Consider the following 21,099-nt stretch of genomic DNA (forward strand, 5'->3'; position numbering starts at 1 on the left):
ACCTCTCCAGGTATGCGTGACCCCCCCCCCCCCCTATAGACACCCACACAGAGGCGCAGCGACCCCTCCTGGCGCCCGGGGACAAACCTTCAATTTGGTCAGCTGACAGCCGCTTGGGCACCAGGCTAGTCCCAAGGCCGTGCTGTAACCAGCCCCGTGGCGACTATTCCATTCTTGCCACTGCCGACTTTTTTGAATATCGTTAAATGAGGAATATTATTTAAAAAAAATTCAGAATGCATTTCTCTATCGGTCAGTATGCATTAATTTGACCAGAGTGACGTGTTTTTTTTAAAGTTATTAGCTTCCTACGGTTGAGCCGGTGGGGTACGAGTTTACCCTGCGTTCAGTGGAGTGTTCGGGCAGATGAGGCTCGTTAGCTGGGGACAGCCACTCTTCTAGGAGAGACAACTCCAAAATTAAAACAACTGCTGCCTTGTAGTTTGTTCTTGGTTGGACAAAGGCTATGGAAGCAAATCCAAAAAGAAAAGCAGGCTGAAATCGGAGTCAATGGCCTCAATGGCGCATAACCAGTTGACACGTAACGCTTAATTGTGTTGGAGGCGTGGTCGAGTCGGCAAAAAGCTCATGGTTGATAAATTCGAAAAAAGTCTCGAGTTCAAACCCACTGGCAGATAAATCTCGATCCCCTTCAACACTAATAATTAAGAACGAAGAAGAAAAAGAAGAAGAAGAAGTGGGGTGTAACATAAGCCCAGTTAGAACCGAAGACAGAAGCGACCGATATCCAAACCAGTAGTCGGAGTTGGTCGTTCTGAGGTCTGTTTGGCTATGGGAGACACCTCCTGAGCCAGTACAGAAAGAAATAAACCGGGAGCGATCTCCCCTAAACTTTCTCGAATATTCTTTTATAAAAAAACAGGGGATGGGAACTCGGGATATAGACATGAATTTTAATCTATTTTAAATACTTAAACTTTTTAAAAATAGAATAAAATCTCGTAGAAAAAAGAATTGCACACCTGTAAACGTCAAATAAAACGTGCATAATAGTGCGGAATATTATTAGTACTTTATAAATTTACATTCGTTTTTTGAGAAATCGGAAATAGCTTAAATTAGTACTTTCAATTAACAGAAATTACTCAAAATTTGATAGAAGGTAGAGAATTAGATCTTTTACTTACATGTGAAATTTCATTTATCTATCTGAAATAGTACTCAAGTTATAGGCTTTTTAAAAATTCAAAGTAGAAAAAGTACCACTTCCGGTTATCGGAAATCGCTCAAAAATTGATACGGATCTACGATTTTGATAAAATACTTATATATGAAATTTCATCAACCTAGCTGTAACGGTACTCAAGTTATCGTGTTTACACACAGACACACACACACACACACACACACACACACAGACATACGGTCAGAATTGCAAAGTCCAGTTTTTACGACTCGATAACACATAAAACGCCAAAATGTTTATTTGTATTTATAATTTTTGCCTGATTAAAATAAGTCCTCTATACTCCGGATGTGATTAAGGACTGGGGAGTAAAACGGTGAAAACTTTCAAAATTTCATGTTATTTTTGTGCACGATTACAATACTTTCTCCATACTTCGTATATACGAGAAAGTAAAAAAAATATTGGCTTCTAAAGTGGATTGGGATAGTCGTATAGTTATATTACTTGATTACTAATTTTATCATTGCAGAGCTAGCTAAAATACTTTAATATGTTTAGTACGAAATATTAGTATGTTTTTAAAGTATAAATATTCCTTCATATTTAAAACTATTTATTTCAAATCAAAATAAAAAGTATAGACTTTATCTATTCTTAATCAAATGCCAAAATATTGATATAATTAGATCTTGTGTAAATTGTAACATTTAGATCTTCCAGTTCAAAAGGTTGCCGACCACTGAGCTAGAAAAAAACTTAGGCTATTCAAAAGTGCAAGCAGCCGATTGTTTCACTTCAAAGTGCATTTTTATATCAATGTAAATTTTGTAAACTTGCGTCATGGTTTAAAATTATGACATATATCTTAAACTATATTTATTTTGATAACAAGCAAAAATATTATGTACAATAAATAACAAACGGATATCTTATATACTGTAGCGTAATTATAATCTTTAATAAATTAAAATTAGAAGAAGCAGTTATTTATTACGAAATGTTTTATTCAAGAGTGTCAGTTATCTCCCCTACTTTAGCTATCTTCCACTCCCAGTACCGCAACTACGGCTGATCCGTGACGTCACTGCCTGTGTCTTATCGTCCTTTCACATGTAGCGAACCCTTAACCCAGCGCCCCCCCCCCATTCAAACAAAACACCAAACTCATCTACATCTACATAACGCTCTGACACCTCTAACTCACGCCAATTTACCCCCCCCCCCCAATCCATTCAAAACAAAAGACCACCACAAGTACTATCCGACCCTAACACCAACACATCCAACAAGCCCTCCCCCCCCCCACCACATTCAGCCCTCCACATCTACAGCCTAACCCCCTACTGCCCGATCACCAGTGTGCGTCTACTTCAAGACAATCACTACCCCCCCCCCCCTAACTACATCCACTCCCCTCCTTAAAATTGTTCCTCTAAGAAAACACAAACCAAATTTTCCTTAACTATAACAATAAAAATAAATCCTCACCCTAATCTAGACCTACACACTTTCATTGAGTCTAACACACCACTCTTACTTTATACGCTATTGATTTTTTTAAAGGCACCAATTCAAATTCTTATCTCACGAGAAGCGAGTATAAATAACACATAATTTTTTCTTCATGTAAATATATCGATTCTTGACTTTTCTTCTGAATCGATCGATTCGATACCATAAATCATTACCCGATTACGGAATTCATTAAAAAGTTACCTTTTTGAAGGCTATATATCATCACCTAAGATTTTATGAAAAAATGAATCATTTAATTTTTTTTAATGAAAAAATTTACCATTTGAGTTTTTATTAAAAATTGTATGATCTAAATTTTGTAATACTTGCACTTGTTCAATTATTTGACCTCAAAACAGAAAGATGCAATTATATAAACTGTGTAGTTTAAATTTTAAATTTTTTTTTAATCGAAATGTTGTTGAATTTACAATATTTGTTAAGAATCAATAACAGTGTTTATTTCAGGCATACCCTTCTGACTCCATCCCCACCCCCACTCCCTAAGCATATCCGCACCCACCCCCCACCGAAATAGAAAAACATGTATATTTTAACCAGTGTCAATTTTTAAGTAGTCCACCCCTCCCCCACCAAAAGGTTCAAGTGCCCCCCCCCCCCCGTGGATAAGAATATCTGAAACAAACTCTGATTGCCGATATTCCGTTTACGTCAAGTCTATCTCGCCCCTCCCCCACCAAAAGGTTCAAGTGCCCCCCCCCCCCCCCCGTGGATAAGAATATATGAAACAAACTCTGATTGCCGATATTCCGTTTACGTCAAGTCTATCTCGCCCCTCCCCCACCAAAAGGTTCAAGTGCCCCTCCCCCCCCCCCCCCGTGGATAAGAATATATGAAACAAACTCTGATTGCCGATATTCCGTTTACGTCAAGTCTATCTCGCCCCTCCCCCACCAAAAGGTTCAAGTGCCCCCTTTCCCCTCTCCTCCCCCCCGTGGATAAGAATATATGAAACAAACTCTGATTGCCGATATTCCGTTTACGTCAAGTCTATCTCGCCCCTCCCCCACCAAAAGGTTCAAGTGCCCCTCCCCCCCCCCCCCCGTGGATAAGAATATCTGAAACAAACTCTGATCGCCGATATTCCGTTTACGTCAAGTCTATCTCGCCCCTCCCCCACCAAAAGGTTCAAGTGCCCCTCCCCCCCCCCCCCCCCCGTGGATAAGAGTATATGAAACAAACTCTGATTGCCGATATTCCGTTTACGTCAAGTCTATCTCGCCCCTCCCCCACCAAAAGGTTCAAGTGCCCCTCCCCCCCCCCCCCGTGGATAAGAATATCTGAAACAAACTCTGATCGCCGATATTCCGTTTACTTCAAGTCTATCTCGCCCCTCCCCCACCAAAAGGTTCAAGTGCCCCCTTTCCCCTCTCCTCCCCCCCCCCCCGTGGATAAGAATATCTGAAACAAACTCTGATTGCCGATATTCCGTTTACGTCAAGTCTATCTCGCCCCTCCCCCACCAAAAGGTTCAAGTGCCCCTCCCCCCCCCCCGTGGATAAGAATATCTGAAACAAACTCTGATTGCCGATATTCCGTTTACGTCAAGTCTATCTCGCCCCTCCCCCACCAAAAGGTTCAAGTGCCCCTCCCCCCCCCGTGGATAAGAATATCTGAAACAAACTCTGATTGCCGATATTCCGTTTACGTCAAGTCTATCTCGCCCCTCCCCCACCAAAAGGTTCAAGTGCCCCCCCCCCCCCCCCCCCCCGTGGATAAGAATATCTGAAACAAACTCTGATTGCCGATATTCCGTTTACGTCAAGTCTATCTCGCCCCTCCCCCACCAAAAGGTTCAAGTGCCCCCCCTCCCCCCCCCCTCGCCAAGCCCACAGCGCTGATAAAGGCAGGCGAGTGTAGTAAATCACTTGTGTATCCCAAAGATTATCGATTGGCAAAAATCAGATCGATCTCTTCGGGTGGTTGCTGCCACAACACTGACCTCAATAGAAACACGACGGTCGCGGTAAACGATAGTCGGACCACGAGTTTGGTCCCCTTACACCTGTCCCACGGGGGGGGGGGGGGGTACGGATTAAGATTGATATCAATCATTCATTTCTTAATTGAAAGAACTTAAGTGACCTCAATAAATGCGTAGCCTTTTATAATCACTTTCTCACAAAAAAAAAAAAAACAGGATACAATTAGAGATCGCAGGGTTTAAAATGTAATGAAAGACTGATTGAGACGCCACACAAAAAGTGATGACGTCATTGCGTATTCGGGGTTTGTTTATTTTAGTATTAAAATAATCTAATTTAAAAAAAAAGAGAAGAAATTTTTTGATCTAATTGAATGTACAGAATTATAATCAGAAGGTATCAAATAACTCATTTCTATGGGTTGACGTTATACGATGGTTCGGTTGACTGAACGCACAGTATTTTGTTGGTGTTGTGTTCTGTGCGGACCGCACCGGGTGACACCATTTAGGGGGGTGACACCAAGGCAAATATTAGCAAAATATATAGAGAAAAACTCGAGGGGGGGGGGTGCAAATCGAAAGTTTGAGGGGGGGGGGGTGCAAATCGAAAACTTGAGGGGGGGGGGTGCAAATCGAAAGTTTGAGGGGGGTGCAAGTCGAAAATTTGAAAGTTTGTCCCTGGGAAGGGTCTCTATGGCTCTGGGGGGGGGGGGGGTGACACCATTGAGTGCCGCACCGGGTGACACCCGACCTCGCTACGCCACTGACAACAACAAAAGTATTATTAAAAAAAAATCAAAAAATAACAACAAATTAAAAAAAAAACAACAAAAACCCAACTAAAAACACCCTTGAAGTAAGTCATTTTTAAGATAAATTAAAACAATACAAAAAAACATTAAAAAATAAGAGAAAAAAACGACCTGACGACACAAAGACTCAATTTATCAATAAATCCATAAACAAATATTTACTAGTATCATAATAAGGAATCAAACTATGATATATACATTAAAAAATAAAACTAAAATTCGATTATTTATAACATTACGTCAGACGTGGAATTAAAAAAAAAAACAATAACGTTTGTCTTCGGTGCATTTACGTTTAAATACTAGCAACACGTTGACGTCACACCGGGACACACATATAAACAACACCCCTGACACCCCCTATTAACAACACCCCTGACACCCATATAAACACATTTGACACCCCCTATAAACAACACCTCTGACACCCCCCTATAAACACCATTGACGCCCCCCTATAAACAACACCCCTGACACCCCTATAAACACATTTGACACCCTTATAAACAACACCTCTGACACCCCCCTATAAACACCATTGACGCCCCCCTATAAACAACACCCCTGACACCCCTATAAACACATTTGACACCCCCTATAAACGACACCTATGACACCCCCCTATAAACGCCTTTGACACCCCCTTCCCTATAAACTACACCTCTGACACCCCCATAAACACCTTTAACACCCCCTATAAACAACACCCCTGACACCCCCTATAAACACCTTTGACACCCCCTTCCCTATAAACTACACCTCTTACACCCCCCATAAACACCTTTAACACCCCCTATAAACAACACCCCTGACACCCCCTATAAACACATTTGACACCCCTTATAAGCAACACCTCTGACACCCCATTATAAACAACACATTTGACACCCCTTATAAACAACACATTTGACACCCCTTATAAACAACACCATGACATCACCCCCAATAAAAACACCTTTGACACCCCCCCCCAATAAACAACACCTTTGACACACACCCCCATAAACGACACCTTTGACACTCCCTAAAAACAACACATCTGACACCCTAACCCTGACATTCACAGTGTCATTCAGTAATAAAACTCTGACACCAACCCTTTCACACAACCCAACTTTGGTCTCAAACCTTTCTTACCCAACCGCTTTAAAACAGAAAAAAAACCAACTTCTGAATATAAACTTCCTTTGCTAAACCAAGAAGAGTGAAGGGAATCAAAAGAAAGAAAAAGTAGTCAATAAACCCCACCCCTCCACTCCCTCCCTACCGTATTGTTGACACGCGGTGATTCAAGTGATCGGCGGGGAGATCAATAAACGATTTTTTTGGCGAATGATTTCTTGGACGTGGGGTGCCAAAGTGAAGCGAGCTCAGAAGTGGATGTTAAGTACACTGTGATATTTATTTGCTGTCGTCAGGACACACCTGGGACCTGGTTCAGTGACAGTTAGAGAGTGGTAAGTCTACGGGAGATTAGGCGGTTACAGTGTGACTGGGATTTAACATTCCGTAAGTTTTTATTTATATCATTGCGAGATATTGTATTATAAAGTAAAAAATATTGTATTAATAATGTAAGTAAAAACTATGGATCTTACTGGCTTGATATGAATTATAAATTTTGATTATTATATGGCTGCATATATATATATATATATATATATATATATATATATATATATATATATATATATATATATATATATATATATATATATATATATATATATATATATATATATAGTATATATCGTAATGTTTGTGTATATCGACTATCATAACTCTCCAGCAAAAATACAATGTAGGTTTATTACTTTCTCGTATACAAAGTAGGCATATAGAGGATTTATTGTAAAAAAAAATCGCGATTTTTACAAGTCTCGACGTTTTACACCTCCCTGAGTCGGAAAAAAACATAGTTTTGCAATTTTGTCCGTATGTCTGTGTGTGTGTGTGTGTGTATGTGTGTGTGTGCATGTATGTGTGTCTGTGAACACGATAATTTGAGTACCGTTGCAGGTAGGTTGATGATATTTCATATACAAGTATTATATCAAATTTGTAGCTCTGTATAAACTTTTCAGCAATTTCCGACAACCAGAAGTAGAACTTATTCTACTTTTAGTTTTTCAAAAGCCTATAAACTCATTACTTAAGTACTGTTTCAGATAGATAAATGAAATTTCACATATAAGTAAAAGATCTAATACTCTGCCTTCTGTCAAATTTTAGTAATTTCCGTTGAACGGAAGTAGTAATTTACGCTATTTTCGATTTCTCAAAAAAACAAAAAAAAACAACTAATATGAGTTTATAAAGTACTAATAATATTCCGCACTATTATACACATATAGTTTGGCTATCACTAGATGCGCAATTCTTTTTTCTACGAGAGTATATTCTATTTTAAAATGTTTAATTAATTAAAAATGGATTAAAAAACATGTCTATATTCCGAGTTGCCACCCCCCGTAGTGTTATATAAGAATATTCGAGAAAGTTTAGGGGAGATCACCCCTGCTTTATTTTTTAATCGAGTAATGTTTTGGCGTTTAAGTAAATTATGAGAGCATTATGATTGGATCACTAATTATTACAGACTTTAAAAAATGAAATGTTTAGAAGAAACAAAATCATCAAAATGTGTATGTTTGTGAAATGTTAAATGATACTTTTAAGTTTGATAAATTAAAGTGTTTTCACCTTTTAATATAATAATATTATTATATTAAATATTTACAATATTTATTGATAGGTTTGTAGAAAACGTACCGTGTTTTAACAGCTCCACAAACAATAGACCTATGCATGACAGCCCTAGAGAAGATGTATAGTTTAAAAAGCCTGATATTCGCCATCATTTTGGTATACACACCGGCCGCAGGTAAGTTGGCAACATCCACTTAAAATTTTTTCATAGCAACATCTACACAAAATATGCACAAACAACAGTACTTTCAAGACATGTCGTATGATAAAACTAAATGTTCCTTTGACGATAGATGTAAATGAGATTGTTCGTTCATCAATTCAGAATCTGAACAACTCTACCTGATTATAATCTTTTACTTATCGTTCTTTGGTGGTTTCTATTAAATATGAGAAATCTAGATTAAATTAAAATGTTTTTTTACGAAACAATGTAAATGTGATACAGGTATTTTACAAAGTATTACAAAAATCTAAGCTTTAGTTTAAGGACAACTTAATTTTCTAAGCGTGAAAGAATTATAAATTGTAAAAAAAAGCTCTAATACATCTCAAGTTACTTTAATTTCTAAATTATATAACTGTCCATTTGTCGCGATGTTTAAATTAAAAAGCCATTGCAAATTAAATACACATAAGTTGTTCTTTCAAAAGTTGAACACACATTATACACATTTTTCACTCTATTTAGATCTGTTGAGTTAGCAGCTTAATTTTTTTCCAACAGAAAGTGGAGTTCCGGTATGTAGTCCGTCTGTTGGTTTTAGTAGTGTGGCAGAGAGTTCTACAAACGGACAATCAGTTTACCAACTGACCTGCACTGACCCTGATCCTACTCACACTACCCTCAACTATGCCTTTAACACTACCGATGGTGGAAACACCGCTGGCTATTTTGCAGTTGATCCGGCAACCGGTCAAATAACTGTAGCGTCGTCCACTCTAGACGCAGAAAACATAATAAGCGGGAACTATTCTACACCCTACATTGTAAGTTTTGAATGGTGCTTCGATATGTAATTGTTGTACAATTTTAATCACAATATTATTAATTAATAGTAGAAAATACGATGTTTCTAGCTAAGTATGAGGTAAATAGTAAGGCATATAATGTATTTTCTACATAACTAGGTGGAAAAAAAAAAGATTAAAATATAAAAATTTGTTGCCATTGGAAAAATCTTCATTTATAAAAATCTATAATTATCTAAAGATTTTTAAAAATGTTAGCCATTAAGATTAATTGAAGTAGCCCAATATTTAACGGGCTTTATTAAGCAACACCAGACGAACTTGGTAAAAGACCTAGCCATTCCAGTCGAACTATGTGACTAATTTAATTAACGCCCCTGAGGAGCAAAGGGCTGCAGTTACATCTCTATAACGGACGCTTTTTAAAGCAACTCTCTACAATACAGCCCCCTAAGCCCATTAGCCCTTGCTTCTACTTCCACTGTCCTTCTCCAGGATTGCTCAGGCCGGTCTACTATTCATCCCCTAGGTGTTCCTGTCCAACCCTTGACTCGCGATGTTGTCCTTTTCTCAGGACGTGGTCCATCCATCTCCATTTGCGATGTTTAAAATCACTGTGTATCGTATAATGCTTTGTGGTTTGTCACAAGTCTTCAATGGTTATTTTGTCTGGCCATCTTATCTTAAGGTTTTGACGTAGACTTCTATTTGTGAACGACTATATTCTGACTTGACTTGGTAACCCCCCGCGCCATAAAACGTACTACCTTAACATCTGTATTAAAGATTCTTATCTTGCGCTGGAGTAAATAAGGCTGTTCAATTCCATATCGGGTGTAGTGGTTTGAAGGTACTTCTGGCTTCGTTGATACGGCATTTTATGTCCTGGTTTGTGTCCCCGTCCTTGTTGATCACATTTCACAGATACGTGAATTATTGCAGTCGACCGAATCCTAACATATAAAAGCTCATGTGCACACTTCTCTCTCTCCGTCCATCACCTATTTTCCGAGGCTATGAGAATAATGAGATCTTATGCAATAAATGGAGAACTTAAAGATACGGACTTTTTTTAAAAAAAAGAGATTAATCACAGTCGATTGGCAATTTTTTGTATAGCTATTGTTAGATTTTAAGTATGAATTAATTTTTAAATTACAGTTTTATAGTATGACATTATTTAATTAAAATAAAAAGATTACAATCCCATACATGGGTTTGACCTATCTCACTACCCTACCGAAATTAAAAAGTGGGTATTGATGTTTTTTTAAAATGTTGTCTGACACACACCCACACTACAAAAAAGACGATGGATAATACAATATGACACGAAAACAACAAAACATAATGCTTAGACTCAGATCAGGCCACAACAGCCTAAAACAGCCCATGCATACACAACTAAAAATTGCGTGTGGCAAAACTTGCCCTTGTGGCAAGGCCCCGGAGAATACGCAGCACGTCCTTCATGTCTGTTCATTATATAGGGCTGGTAAGTAGGTCACCAACCAGTTCTACGGCTCAATAAAACCTGCATGAGCCATAGAACTGGTTGGCGACCTACTTACCAGCCCTATAGCCAGGCGCGATCCAAACACTGGCCTTATACACCCCACTCAAGGAAAAACTATATGGGGCACCCGCTGATCTGGAGACCACAGTCCAGTTCATACACCAAGTTGGTCTTGTTGTTTAAATCCTCCGTCATATACTACATTAAGAACGAAGAAGAAGATTTTTCTTTATTATTATTTAATATTCCTGAGATACCTCAACATCATTTTATGGCTTTATTATAGTTTAGAGTAACACCTCTGCCTATTTTCTAGCCTGTTATACTTACGTTACAAGAAATATGATTTGATTTAGTACTATTAGTTTTGACGCGTCCGAGAAACTGTAGAGTAAGAAAAGGGTTCTCCTATTCCCAATCAATTTTAAGCATTACACCCCAATAAACATTTCCTCTCTAAACTAAACCTTGGTGTCATTCACAGCTGGTGATATCAGTAGATGACCTCAACTCTAACGTCACTTATGTAACCGTGGTAGTCAGTGTTACATCCACCAATGACAATTCCCCAACAATAACTGGACTATCATCACCTGTACCTTTACCGGAGGACACGGCCCTCGGCACTGTTGTAGCCACCTGTACTCTAGCAGACTTGGATCTACCTGGATCTGGAGATGAGCTCACGTCTGTAAAGATTTCATGTATGTGTGTTGAAATAACACAGCAGATATTAATCTGAATTTTTTAAAAACTATTTTCAAAGACAAACATGTTAAAAATAGATTCTTAAAAAACCCAGCATGGTCCTGATTTCCGAATGTATGTTTTATATATATTTAAAAAAATAGATTATAGTGATTGAGTGAAATAATAGATTATAGTAATTGAGTAGAGTAATAGATTATAGTAATTGAGTAGAGTAATAGATTATAGTGATTGAGTAGATTAATAGACTAAAATGATTGAGTACAGTAATAGATTATAGCGATTGAGTAGAATAATAGATTATAGTGATTGAGTAGAATAATAGATTATATTGATTGAGTAGAATAATAGATTATAGTGATTGAGTAGAATAATAGATTATAGTGATTGAGTACAGTAATAGATTAAAGTTATTGAGTAGATTAATAGATTAAAATGATTGAGTAGAATAATAGATTATAGTGATTGAGTAGAATAATAGATTATAGTGATTGAGTAGAATAATAGATTATAGTGATTGAGTAGAATAATAGATTATAGTGATTGAGTAGAGTAATAGATTATAGCGATTGAGTAGAATAATAGATTATAGTGATTGAGTAGAATAATAGATTATAGTGATTGAGTAGAGTAATAGATTAAAGTGATTGAGTAGATTAATAGATTAAAATGATTGAGTAGAATAATAGATTATAATGATTGAGTAGAATAATAGATTATAGTGATTGAGTAGAATAATAGATTATAGTGATTGAGTACAGTAATAGATTAAAGTGATTGAGTAGATTAATAGATTAAAATGATTGAGTAGAATAATAGATTATAGTGATTGAGTAGAATAATAGATTATAGTGATTGAGTAGAATAATAGATTATAGTGATTGAGTAGAATAATAGATTATAGTGATTGAGTAGATTAATAGATTATAGCGATTGAGTAGAATAATAGATTATAGTGATTGAGTAGAATAATAGATTATAGTGATTGAGTAGAATAATAGATTATAGTGATTGAGTAGAGTAATAGATTAAAGTGATTGGGTAGATTAATAGATTAAAATGATTGAGTAGAATAATAGATTATAGTGATTGAGTAGAATAATAGATTATAGTGATTGAGTAGAATAATAGATTATAGTGATTGAGTAGAATAATAGATTATAGTGATTGAGTAGATTAATAGATTATAGCGATTGAGTAGAATAATAGATTATAGTGATTGAGTAGAATAATAGATTATAGTGATTGAGTCGAGTAATCGTATCAACTCTAGCCCTCAATGTTTCTGTTTAATATCCAGCTGGCGACGGTGGTAAGTTTAAAATGGATGAGCCGAACTGTGCCATTATACTGGTGGATAGCCTGGATTATGACACCACACCAACGTACACCCTAACTGTTGAAGCTTACAACACAGGAGATACGTCAAAAACAGCAACACAAAATGTCATTATCAACGTCGGTGAAGTCAATGAGTTTTTTCCTGTACGTTTAAGTTTTTAAGCTTTGAATATTTACGAGTGTTGGTTCAGTGGCGTAACTAGGGGAGGGCGGGTGGGGCGGCCGCCCCGGGCGCCGACCCTAAGGGGCGCCAAAAGGGGTAGAAAAATTAATTTAATGCTCATTTAAAGCTGAAGTATTGAATTATACAGTCAAACTTACGAAAATAAATGACTACAAGGCTTCAGACTCTGATTTAACTGTTTTCTATATCAACTTTGTGTAGAAACTGTTACGGGATAGTAACTGGTAAGAAGCGCTACAAACATTTCAAAGTGGGTAGGGGAAGGGGGAGGCTTTTTCAAAGACAGGAATAACTATATATAGAAATGTGAGGGAGTGGGGGGACGCAAATTTGGTAGTCCGCCCCGGGCGCCGAAATGGGTCGCTACGCCTCTGTGTTTGTTTACATTACATCCATATTTAAATAGTTTATGAGTTTTATGAAAATAAATTTACTCCTTTATTTTGCTTAATAACTAGATACATCGCGATGCACATTCTAATACAGAAATTATTTAAAAAAAAAACGTTCTGAAGAATGTAATCACATTTAAAGCAAACAACACAATACTAAGTTAGTTTTGTTTAATTAAAAATGTATTGGAGTATCACACGATGCATACAGATGGACTCGTGTCAGTTTTAGGTCAACCACTCTTCAAAATAAAGAAAATATAGAAATGTATGTTGCATTGACATCTACGATCTACTCTACAAGTGATGGTATTGAAGCCAGTGGTTTGATTTTTGTTTAAAGTATGAATCATTTGAAAGCTGGAGGAAGTCAAACAGGCCCTCTCATTATGATGTTGCACTATAAAACGACACTCACGCAGTAAGTGCTACCGTGATGCTAAGTAAATCTCAAATACTTTATTTTATCTTTCTTTCACCAGGACTGTCAAGTGGACACACTTGTCGCCTATTTTAAAGAAGATGCTCAATTAAATGATCTTCTGGCAACTCTTACATGTAATGACAAAGATAGTTCTGGCAATATATTAACATACACTACAGGTAAATTGTTGTTCAATAAAATTGCAATTAATATCAATTGTAGTAAAATACAACACTTAAAAATTTAAAATATTTATTTTACTAAAAGGTATATATATATATATATATATATATATATATATATATATATATATATATATATATATATATATATATATATATATATATATATATATATATATATAGTTTAGAGGTCTTTTTAATGGAAGGAGGGGGGGGGGGGGAAGAACAATTGGACAATCATATCTGGGGCGTCAGGTCATGTCAGCTAGCTATAGAAATGTCGTGCTTGTCTGAACCACTAAAATACATGGGCACCGTAAGGCTTTGTGTGAAGCCAACAACTAATACCAGGCGATCCTTGTTTCCTACAGTTGACGTTGTACATACAATTATAAGTGTAGCAATAGATCATTGTAGGGAGATAAACGTTTACGATCACCAAGATCTATCTTAATTAGTTCATTTGATGGGGGTCGGCGTGGTTAGGTCGGTAAAGCTCATGGCTGCTAAACCGAAAAGTCTCGAGTTCGAACCTTCGGGCAGATGATCCTCATTAGGTGGGGAAAGCCACTCTTCTAGGAGAGACAACTCCAAAATCAAATCAACTGCTGCCTTTTAGTTTGTTCTTGGTCGGACAAAGGCTATGGAAGCGAATCCAAAAAGAAAAGCAGGCTGAAATCGGAGTCAATGGCCTCAATGGCGCATAACCAGTTGACACTTATACGTAAGTTTGTTGGAGGGGATCCCTTCCAATAATAAAATTAAGAACAAAGAAGAAGTTCATTTGAAATAGGGCTGCTCAGATGTATTTATCTTTGTTTATTTAGGATTTTAAGAATTGAATATTTTAGAGGAGTCCGGATAGTGTATTGTGATTACGTACACCTATCCCTGGTACAACAACAATAAATACTTCTAACTTCAACAACAAAAACAACAACAACAACTACTAACATATCTAAGAATAACAATAGACGTTACCGCAAAAATGAAGAGTAGTTTTTAAAAAGTAATTTTAAAAATGTTTTGATCTTTAAAGCGGATACCAACTTCAATGTAGACAGCACCGGTAAAATCACTTTGAAAGCACTTCAGGACTATGAATCATCGACTAAATCCCTTTCTTCAACGATTCTTGTTTCCGATTCCGGTTCTCCATCAAGAACGACAACTGTAACAACAAGTTTCTTTATACTTGATGTGGACGATGAAAAACCGGTATTTTCCGCAGCAAGTTATCCAATCAGTAAGTAACTTTTTTCTTTTTACCAACTATATCTACTATTTACAGACATGCATATTATGTACTAAATAAATGGCACGTTGAGGGAGAAATACCACGGGCGTTTGTTCATAGCGTTGTCGTTTTCTTTAAACCGATACCAAAACATAAAATCACTACCTCAACTTCAAATTTAACCGGAAAAGAAAAATGTCATAGAAAACGGATTTTTAACCGGATCCGAAATTTAATTTGAAATAAAACCTCAAACAACTCCAACCTTATTCCTGATACTACCGCTTGTTATATATATTACTTTTCCGGTATGTTTTGTATAGCTACACTCTTTCCTAAATTTAGACAATTTTATGTTTTGTTACTCTATTATCAAATACGTCTTTATTATTTTGTATTGTTTTGGGCATTCGATTCTTAATTCTATTTGTTTTATTGAACAATCCATGACGCCATTCTATTTTGTGTATAGACCCTAAATGGAGACATTACCATAATACTTTATCTGGTAATCGTGATCTACACGTAGTTACTTCACATCCATACTAAATATAGTCGTAGTCATATCCCTAAACCCTGCACCTAAGCTCAAACATTCAGAGTTTCTTTCAGGCAACTCCTGGGCGGGGGGGGGGGGGGGGCGAGCCCCCGAAAAACCTTTACTGCCCCCTCGATCTAAATATAATTTATATAGAAAATACATACTTTTACCAGTGTCCACCCCCCCTGGTAATTTGCCATCTGCCCCCTCCCCCGCCGGAGAAAAAAGGTCTGAAAGAAACACTGGTCGCATTTTTTGATTATACAGACTCAAGGTACACCCTACTTCTAGACCACTTTTCAACTTTTGGTCGCTAAACTTAAATCATGCAGTGTTTGTTTTCCTCCGGGGGAAAGGGGGGGGGGGTGTTTGGGCATTTGAACTAAATTCTCGGGTAGGGTGGGGTGGACACTCTTGAAGTTCTCTGGAGGAGGTGGTTGGGGGGGGGGGGTTCCCCCTTCCGGAAGAGATGCATGAAAGAAACTCTGCATGAAGACAATTTTTAAGATTAGAATAATAAATTAGGCGTTAATGTTAGTAACCATATTATCAAGTATCTATGACGTCATTATTATTCTGTATTGTTTTCGGCATTGGATTTTTAACACTATGTCGACTCTAGAATTAATGACGTCATTTTATTGTGTACCTTTCCACTTTTTCGTTTCGTTTAAAATAGTTTAAATAAATTAATATGTTTCATGTGACGTTTTTTATATCCGAAATCGAACCCTAAATATGCATGAACCAAAATGTGTTCGCACAATTCAATGAAGGTCGAGAGCCAACTTAAATGTCATACTATAAATATCTTTCTTTTTTTTTAGAACTTAATTTTTTTTAAAGCACAATTCCTCTTAGTTAAATTTTTTCCCTATTTCTCGTTCATTTGAATCAGTGCATATACTGTATGAATGACTATTATATTTTGAATTAGTGCAGAATCGTGTATGGCATCGTTTAGTTTCGTATTGTATTGAATTCAATCGTAGTGGTTCGGAATGCTCTGAATTAATGCATGTTTTTGTCCTAACCTGCACTTGAATTTTAAAACACGCTCTCGTGGTTAAGAAAACCTTGTTATTTTCACGAACAAAACCAATTACCCAGTTAAGTCTACCCCGTGTGAATCAGAGGCGTAGCGAGGAGGGGGGGGGGGTGCGGACCGCACCGGGTGACACCCGACCTCGCTACGCCACTGGTGTGAATTATCTCCGCACCAACAACTGTTGTAGGCACCGATCCTGTCATGCATCTCTCTAAACGATAGTAAAATGTTGCCCTAAGTATAAAACCACGTACACATAAAATTTGTTTTTTTTTAATGATTAAAACCAATGATTGTAATGATAAAAACTGATGTAAAAATACATTTTTTGTGTGCTTAAATTGAAGGTATAGATGAGACTCTTGCCATCGGGTCGTCCGTTATCCAAGTGACCGCCACTGACGCTGACGCCCCAAACTCTGACAACTCTAAGATTACATTCGCTGCTACATGCACACCTGACTGGGTCAAGATAGACAAGTACACAGGTGAGTGTAAATAAAGTTTTCTGACTAGGTCAAGATAGACACGTACACAGGTAAGTGTAAATAATGTTCACCTAACTATTCAATATCAGGCTGTTTATTAAAGAATAGACCAAATTGCATTTTCTCATTTTTCAATTAACTAGATTGATTTTTAAAAATTAAACTAATAATTTTAATCACTAATCTACATTAATAAAAAGCAATGTATGTGGTTTTTTTTAAATTTTTAATTTGTTTATTTGTTTTTTTTTGTCTTTTATGCATTACTATACCTTTCATTCGATCGCCATAAGACTTTGAGAAGTTGTTGAGAATACTCCCGGGGAGGTTTCTGAGAAAAAAACATTTCAAATTTGCAGGGCGCGATTTGATTTTTCTCTATATGCGGTATATACCAATAAAAGTCGATTGCGGTTTGACACCGTTCATCCGATCGCCGTTAACCTTTGTGAAGTTGATATCCGGGAGGATGCTATTTTGATCAATACACGGTTTTGCGCCCAGAGTTCCAGAGCGCCTATGTTAGCCCTTGGTATCCGTTATTCGGTCGTCTTGCATAGCAGATAAAGGGTACTACTATATTTAGCTGTAAAACTTTAACAGGCGCAACTGCTGGCGCCCTGAAGCTAACGTGACCTTAAGCACCCCGGGCTCCCCTGTGAGCACTATGGCGCCTACTGTTCGTTTAAAAAAAATGCTATTCACTAAAGACACGATGTGCAAATACACTAAAGACACGATGAATAACAATAATCGTTGACTATATCGAAAAAGGAGCGTCTCCCGGCGCCGCCCCAGGGTTCGATTTGGCGCCCTGGAATATCGCTTGAGCGCAATGATGCCTATGTTCGTTCTAAACAGTGCGATAGACAACGGATAAATTAGAGCGAGGTAGTTGTCTCTAAATTGAATCAGGCGCGTTCGCGAGAGCCCAGGCAGGGTGCAAAGCGGCACCCCGGGCTAACACATTCGTTTTAAACAGTGCGATAGACTATGTATAAGATGAGGCGTTATAGTATTGAATCAGGCGCGTTCGCCGGCGCCCTGGCAGGGTGCTATTTGGCGCCAAGGTTATCATGTGAGCACCATGGCGACTACGTTGGTTTGAAGGAGCTATGGGCCATGGGCGGCGCCCCTCCGGTAGTGTAAGCGGTGGCTCCCGAAAGCGCCCCTCTACGTCCCTGACACCTGGGCGATCCTTAAGTGTGTTCTACCTCACTATTACAGTTAGTGATTAAAGTATACTCAATGCATTCATGCGGTAGTGTAGGTAAACCTATGCCCCGATAAATATGATCCAAACGCAGTCACTGTTTACATTTAAATAGTTCAGTTTTAGAAAACAATGTCACACGTCTAAGAATATAATATTAGTAGTTCTATGATAAAACCCTCTTAAAATATTACGTCACACTTTCTTCTATCCCCGCGGCAACGCGCGGGAACGGGCACGATAGTCTATATATAAAAAGAAATGTATGTTCCTTTGTATGTTTATCTTTTATACATTACTACACCTTTAATCCAATCGCCATGAAACTTTGGGAAGTTGCTTGCAAAAAAAGTCAAATTCGCAGGAGCGGCGCCCCGGTATGGCGCGATTCGATTCTTCTCTAGATACTGTACATAAAAATAAAAATTGATTGTGGTTTGAAACAGTTCATCTGATCGCCATCGAACTTTGGGGAGTTGATTAAAACACTCCATGGAAGGTTTCTGCGAAAAAAATCTTCTTTAATTCTGCAAGGGCGGGACCTGGGAAGGTGCAATTTTGCTCTATTTACGGTAAATAAAAAATAAAAGTCGGATGCGGGTCGACACCGTTCATTCGAATGCTATAAAACTTTGGGGAGTTGATGAAAATACTCATGAGAAGGTATTTGGGGGAAAAAATTCAATTTTTATCATACGATTTGGCGCAACTGTCTTCCCGAGAACTCTATGGCGCCTACGTTCTTTTTAAAAAGAGAGATAGACAATGGATAAGATTAAGCGTTATAGTCATTCAATTGAACCAGGCGCATTCGCCGGCGCCCAGGCAGGGTGCTAATTGGCTCCCCGGGCTATCCCGTGAGCGCTAGGGCGCCTACGTTTGTTTAAAACAGTGAAATAAACTATGGATAAAATGGGATATTATAGTCGTTCAATAAATAGTATCAGGCGAGTCCACTGGCGCCCCCGTGAGCGATATGGCGCATACGTTCGTTTTGAATAGTGTGAAAGACTATGCACAAGATTGGGTTTTAGAGCCGTTCACTAAACATAATTAGGCGCGCTTATGACACATGAGCAGTCACCAAAGTGTGTTCTAACTCACTATTAAGGTGAGTGATTAACGTACACTCAAGGCTTTCATGCGATAGCGTAGTAAACCTGTGCTCCGATAAATATGGTCTAAGCGCAGGCATTGTTTATATTTAAATATCTCAGCTTTAGAAAATAAGGTCACACGTCTAAAAATATAGGATTGGTAACGCCTTGTTGAAACACTTTTTATATATTTTGTCAGACTTTCTTCTATCCCCGCGGCAACGCGCGGGGAAGAGCACGCTAGTTTCATCCTAATATATAAAAGCCCAACAATGTCCGCAACATTTTTGAGGCGATGTGATCGGTATGTTCAGCGATATATGGAGAACTTACAGATACGGACTTTTGATGAAAATACTATGTTGGATGTTTTAAATTTATAAAGTAAATTGCATTTACAGAAAGAAAATAAAAATAAAGCAATAATCAAATGTAGAAACACATTTTAATTATGCAACCGGAAAAGTGTTTATGGTTGTAACAAGAACGCAAGAAATAATGACGTCACATGCCACTTGTTTAAACATATTTAAACTACGTAAAGAACACTAATGGCGTCATCTTCCAGTTTTAGATTATGAAGAAATAATAAATTTCATTGAAATTTGATTTACATCTATAGATGTACTTAACAAGACGTACGCTATAAAATGTATACAATTTCCTCGGTCAAACTGATACACTTTACTTTAAAAAAAACAACATAAATACCATTGAACAGCCGGGTTTTTAACGGAATCATTTAAGTCTCTTATTCAGTGGGTGCATTTAATATGGTGTTGTGTTGACTTATAATATAATCTTTTGATTTTTCTAATAGGTATTGGTAGCCTTTGTTATTTTAAATGTGTTTGAGTTTTAGGTTGAATACTTATTTCTTTGCGTTGTCACCAATATCGTTCGACGTGTTGTTAAGCACATTGCGTTTTGACCAATAACTATTTTATGCATATTTTTTAAAATAAGCATAACAGTAAAAATATATAGGCCAATAAATCACGTGAAATGGGTACCCATTGCTAGTTATAAATATAACCACAAAAGTAGCAGTTTTAATAGTTTTAAGTCTTATCTTATCGACACAGTTATAAATAATGCATCTACTTTAAAAGTGTTGTTACATTGTTAAAACTTTACTGACTCGACTATTAAGCCAATAGTCTCGAGTTCGGATCCGGGTTCAAGTCAATAGAACGGCCCTGAGTCCACCCAGCTCTGATAGGTACCTAAGGTTAGAGAAATTAAAGGCCGCTGGGCAAAGTACCAACCACACAATCTCTTCATATGCCGAGGTCACAGAAATAGGTAAAATCTGCTTCCCTTGCCCCACTGACCATCAGGTTCGAAAGTGAATCTTGCTTTTTACTCACCAAAATTTCTGTTATCTTTTCTCAGGTCTAGTGGTCGTGTCGAAAACCATGAGCTACACGACTGCCCCGACGGTCACGTGTACCCTTACAGCCCACTCCTCCACCCTCACGGCTTCTACAAGCACCTCTACCCTGACCATCAACCTGAGGGACGTCAACGATGGGCCACCAGCTTTTAATCAGGTGAGTCGTGGTAAAAAATTGTTACGTGTTACATGTGAGCTTCAACGTTCTTAATTTAAATGTTCGACT

General features: G+C 37.5%; 1 protein-coding gene across 1 annotated transcript in view; it reads left to right on the forward strand.

The window, feature by feature from the left end:
• Positions 1 to 6,802: 6,802 nt before the first annotated feature.
• Positions 6,803 to 21,099, forward strand: part of LOC131927098 (protocadherin Fat 4) — a 54,111-nt gene continuing 39,814 nt past the window's right edge. Inside the window, exons 1-9 of the mRNA XM_059282757.1 lie at positions 6,803 to 6,934; positions 8,181 to 8,309; positions 8,862 to 9,124; positions 11,107 to 11,326; positions 12,631 to 12,815; positions 13,730 to 13,850; positions 14,893 to 15,099; positions 17,027 to 17,167; positions 20,873 to 21,030. Of these exons, the coding sequence (XP_059138740.1) occupies positions 8,234 to 8,309; positions 8,862 to 9,124; positions 11,107 to 11,326; positions 12,631 to 12,815; positions 13,730 to 13,850; positions 14,893 to 15,099; positions 17,027 to 17,167; positions 20,873 to 21,030 (1,371 nt within the window). The 5' untranslated portion in view covers positions 6,803 to 6,934; positions 8,181 to 8,233. The remainder of the gene's footprint in view (positions 6,935 to 8,180; positions 8,310 to 8,861; positions 9,125 to 11,106; positions 11,327 to 12,630; positions 12,816 to 13,729; positions 13,851 to 14,892; positions 15,100 to 17,026; positions 17,168 to 20,872; positions 21,031 to 21,099) is intronic.

This window comes from Physella acuta, unplaced genomic scaffold, assembly GCF_028476545.2.
Source record: "Physella acuta isolate Inbredline_101_S28 unplaced genomic scaffold, ASM2847654v3 ptg001372l, whole genome shotgun sequence".
NCBI lineage: Eukaryota > Metazoa > Mollusca > Gastropoda > Physidae > Physella > Physella acuta.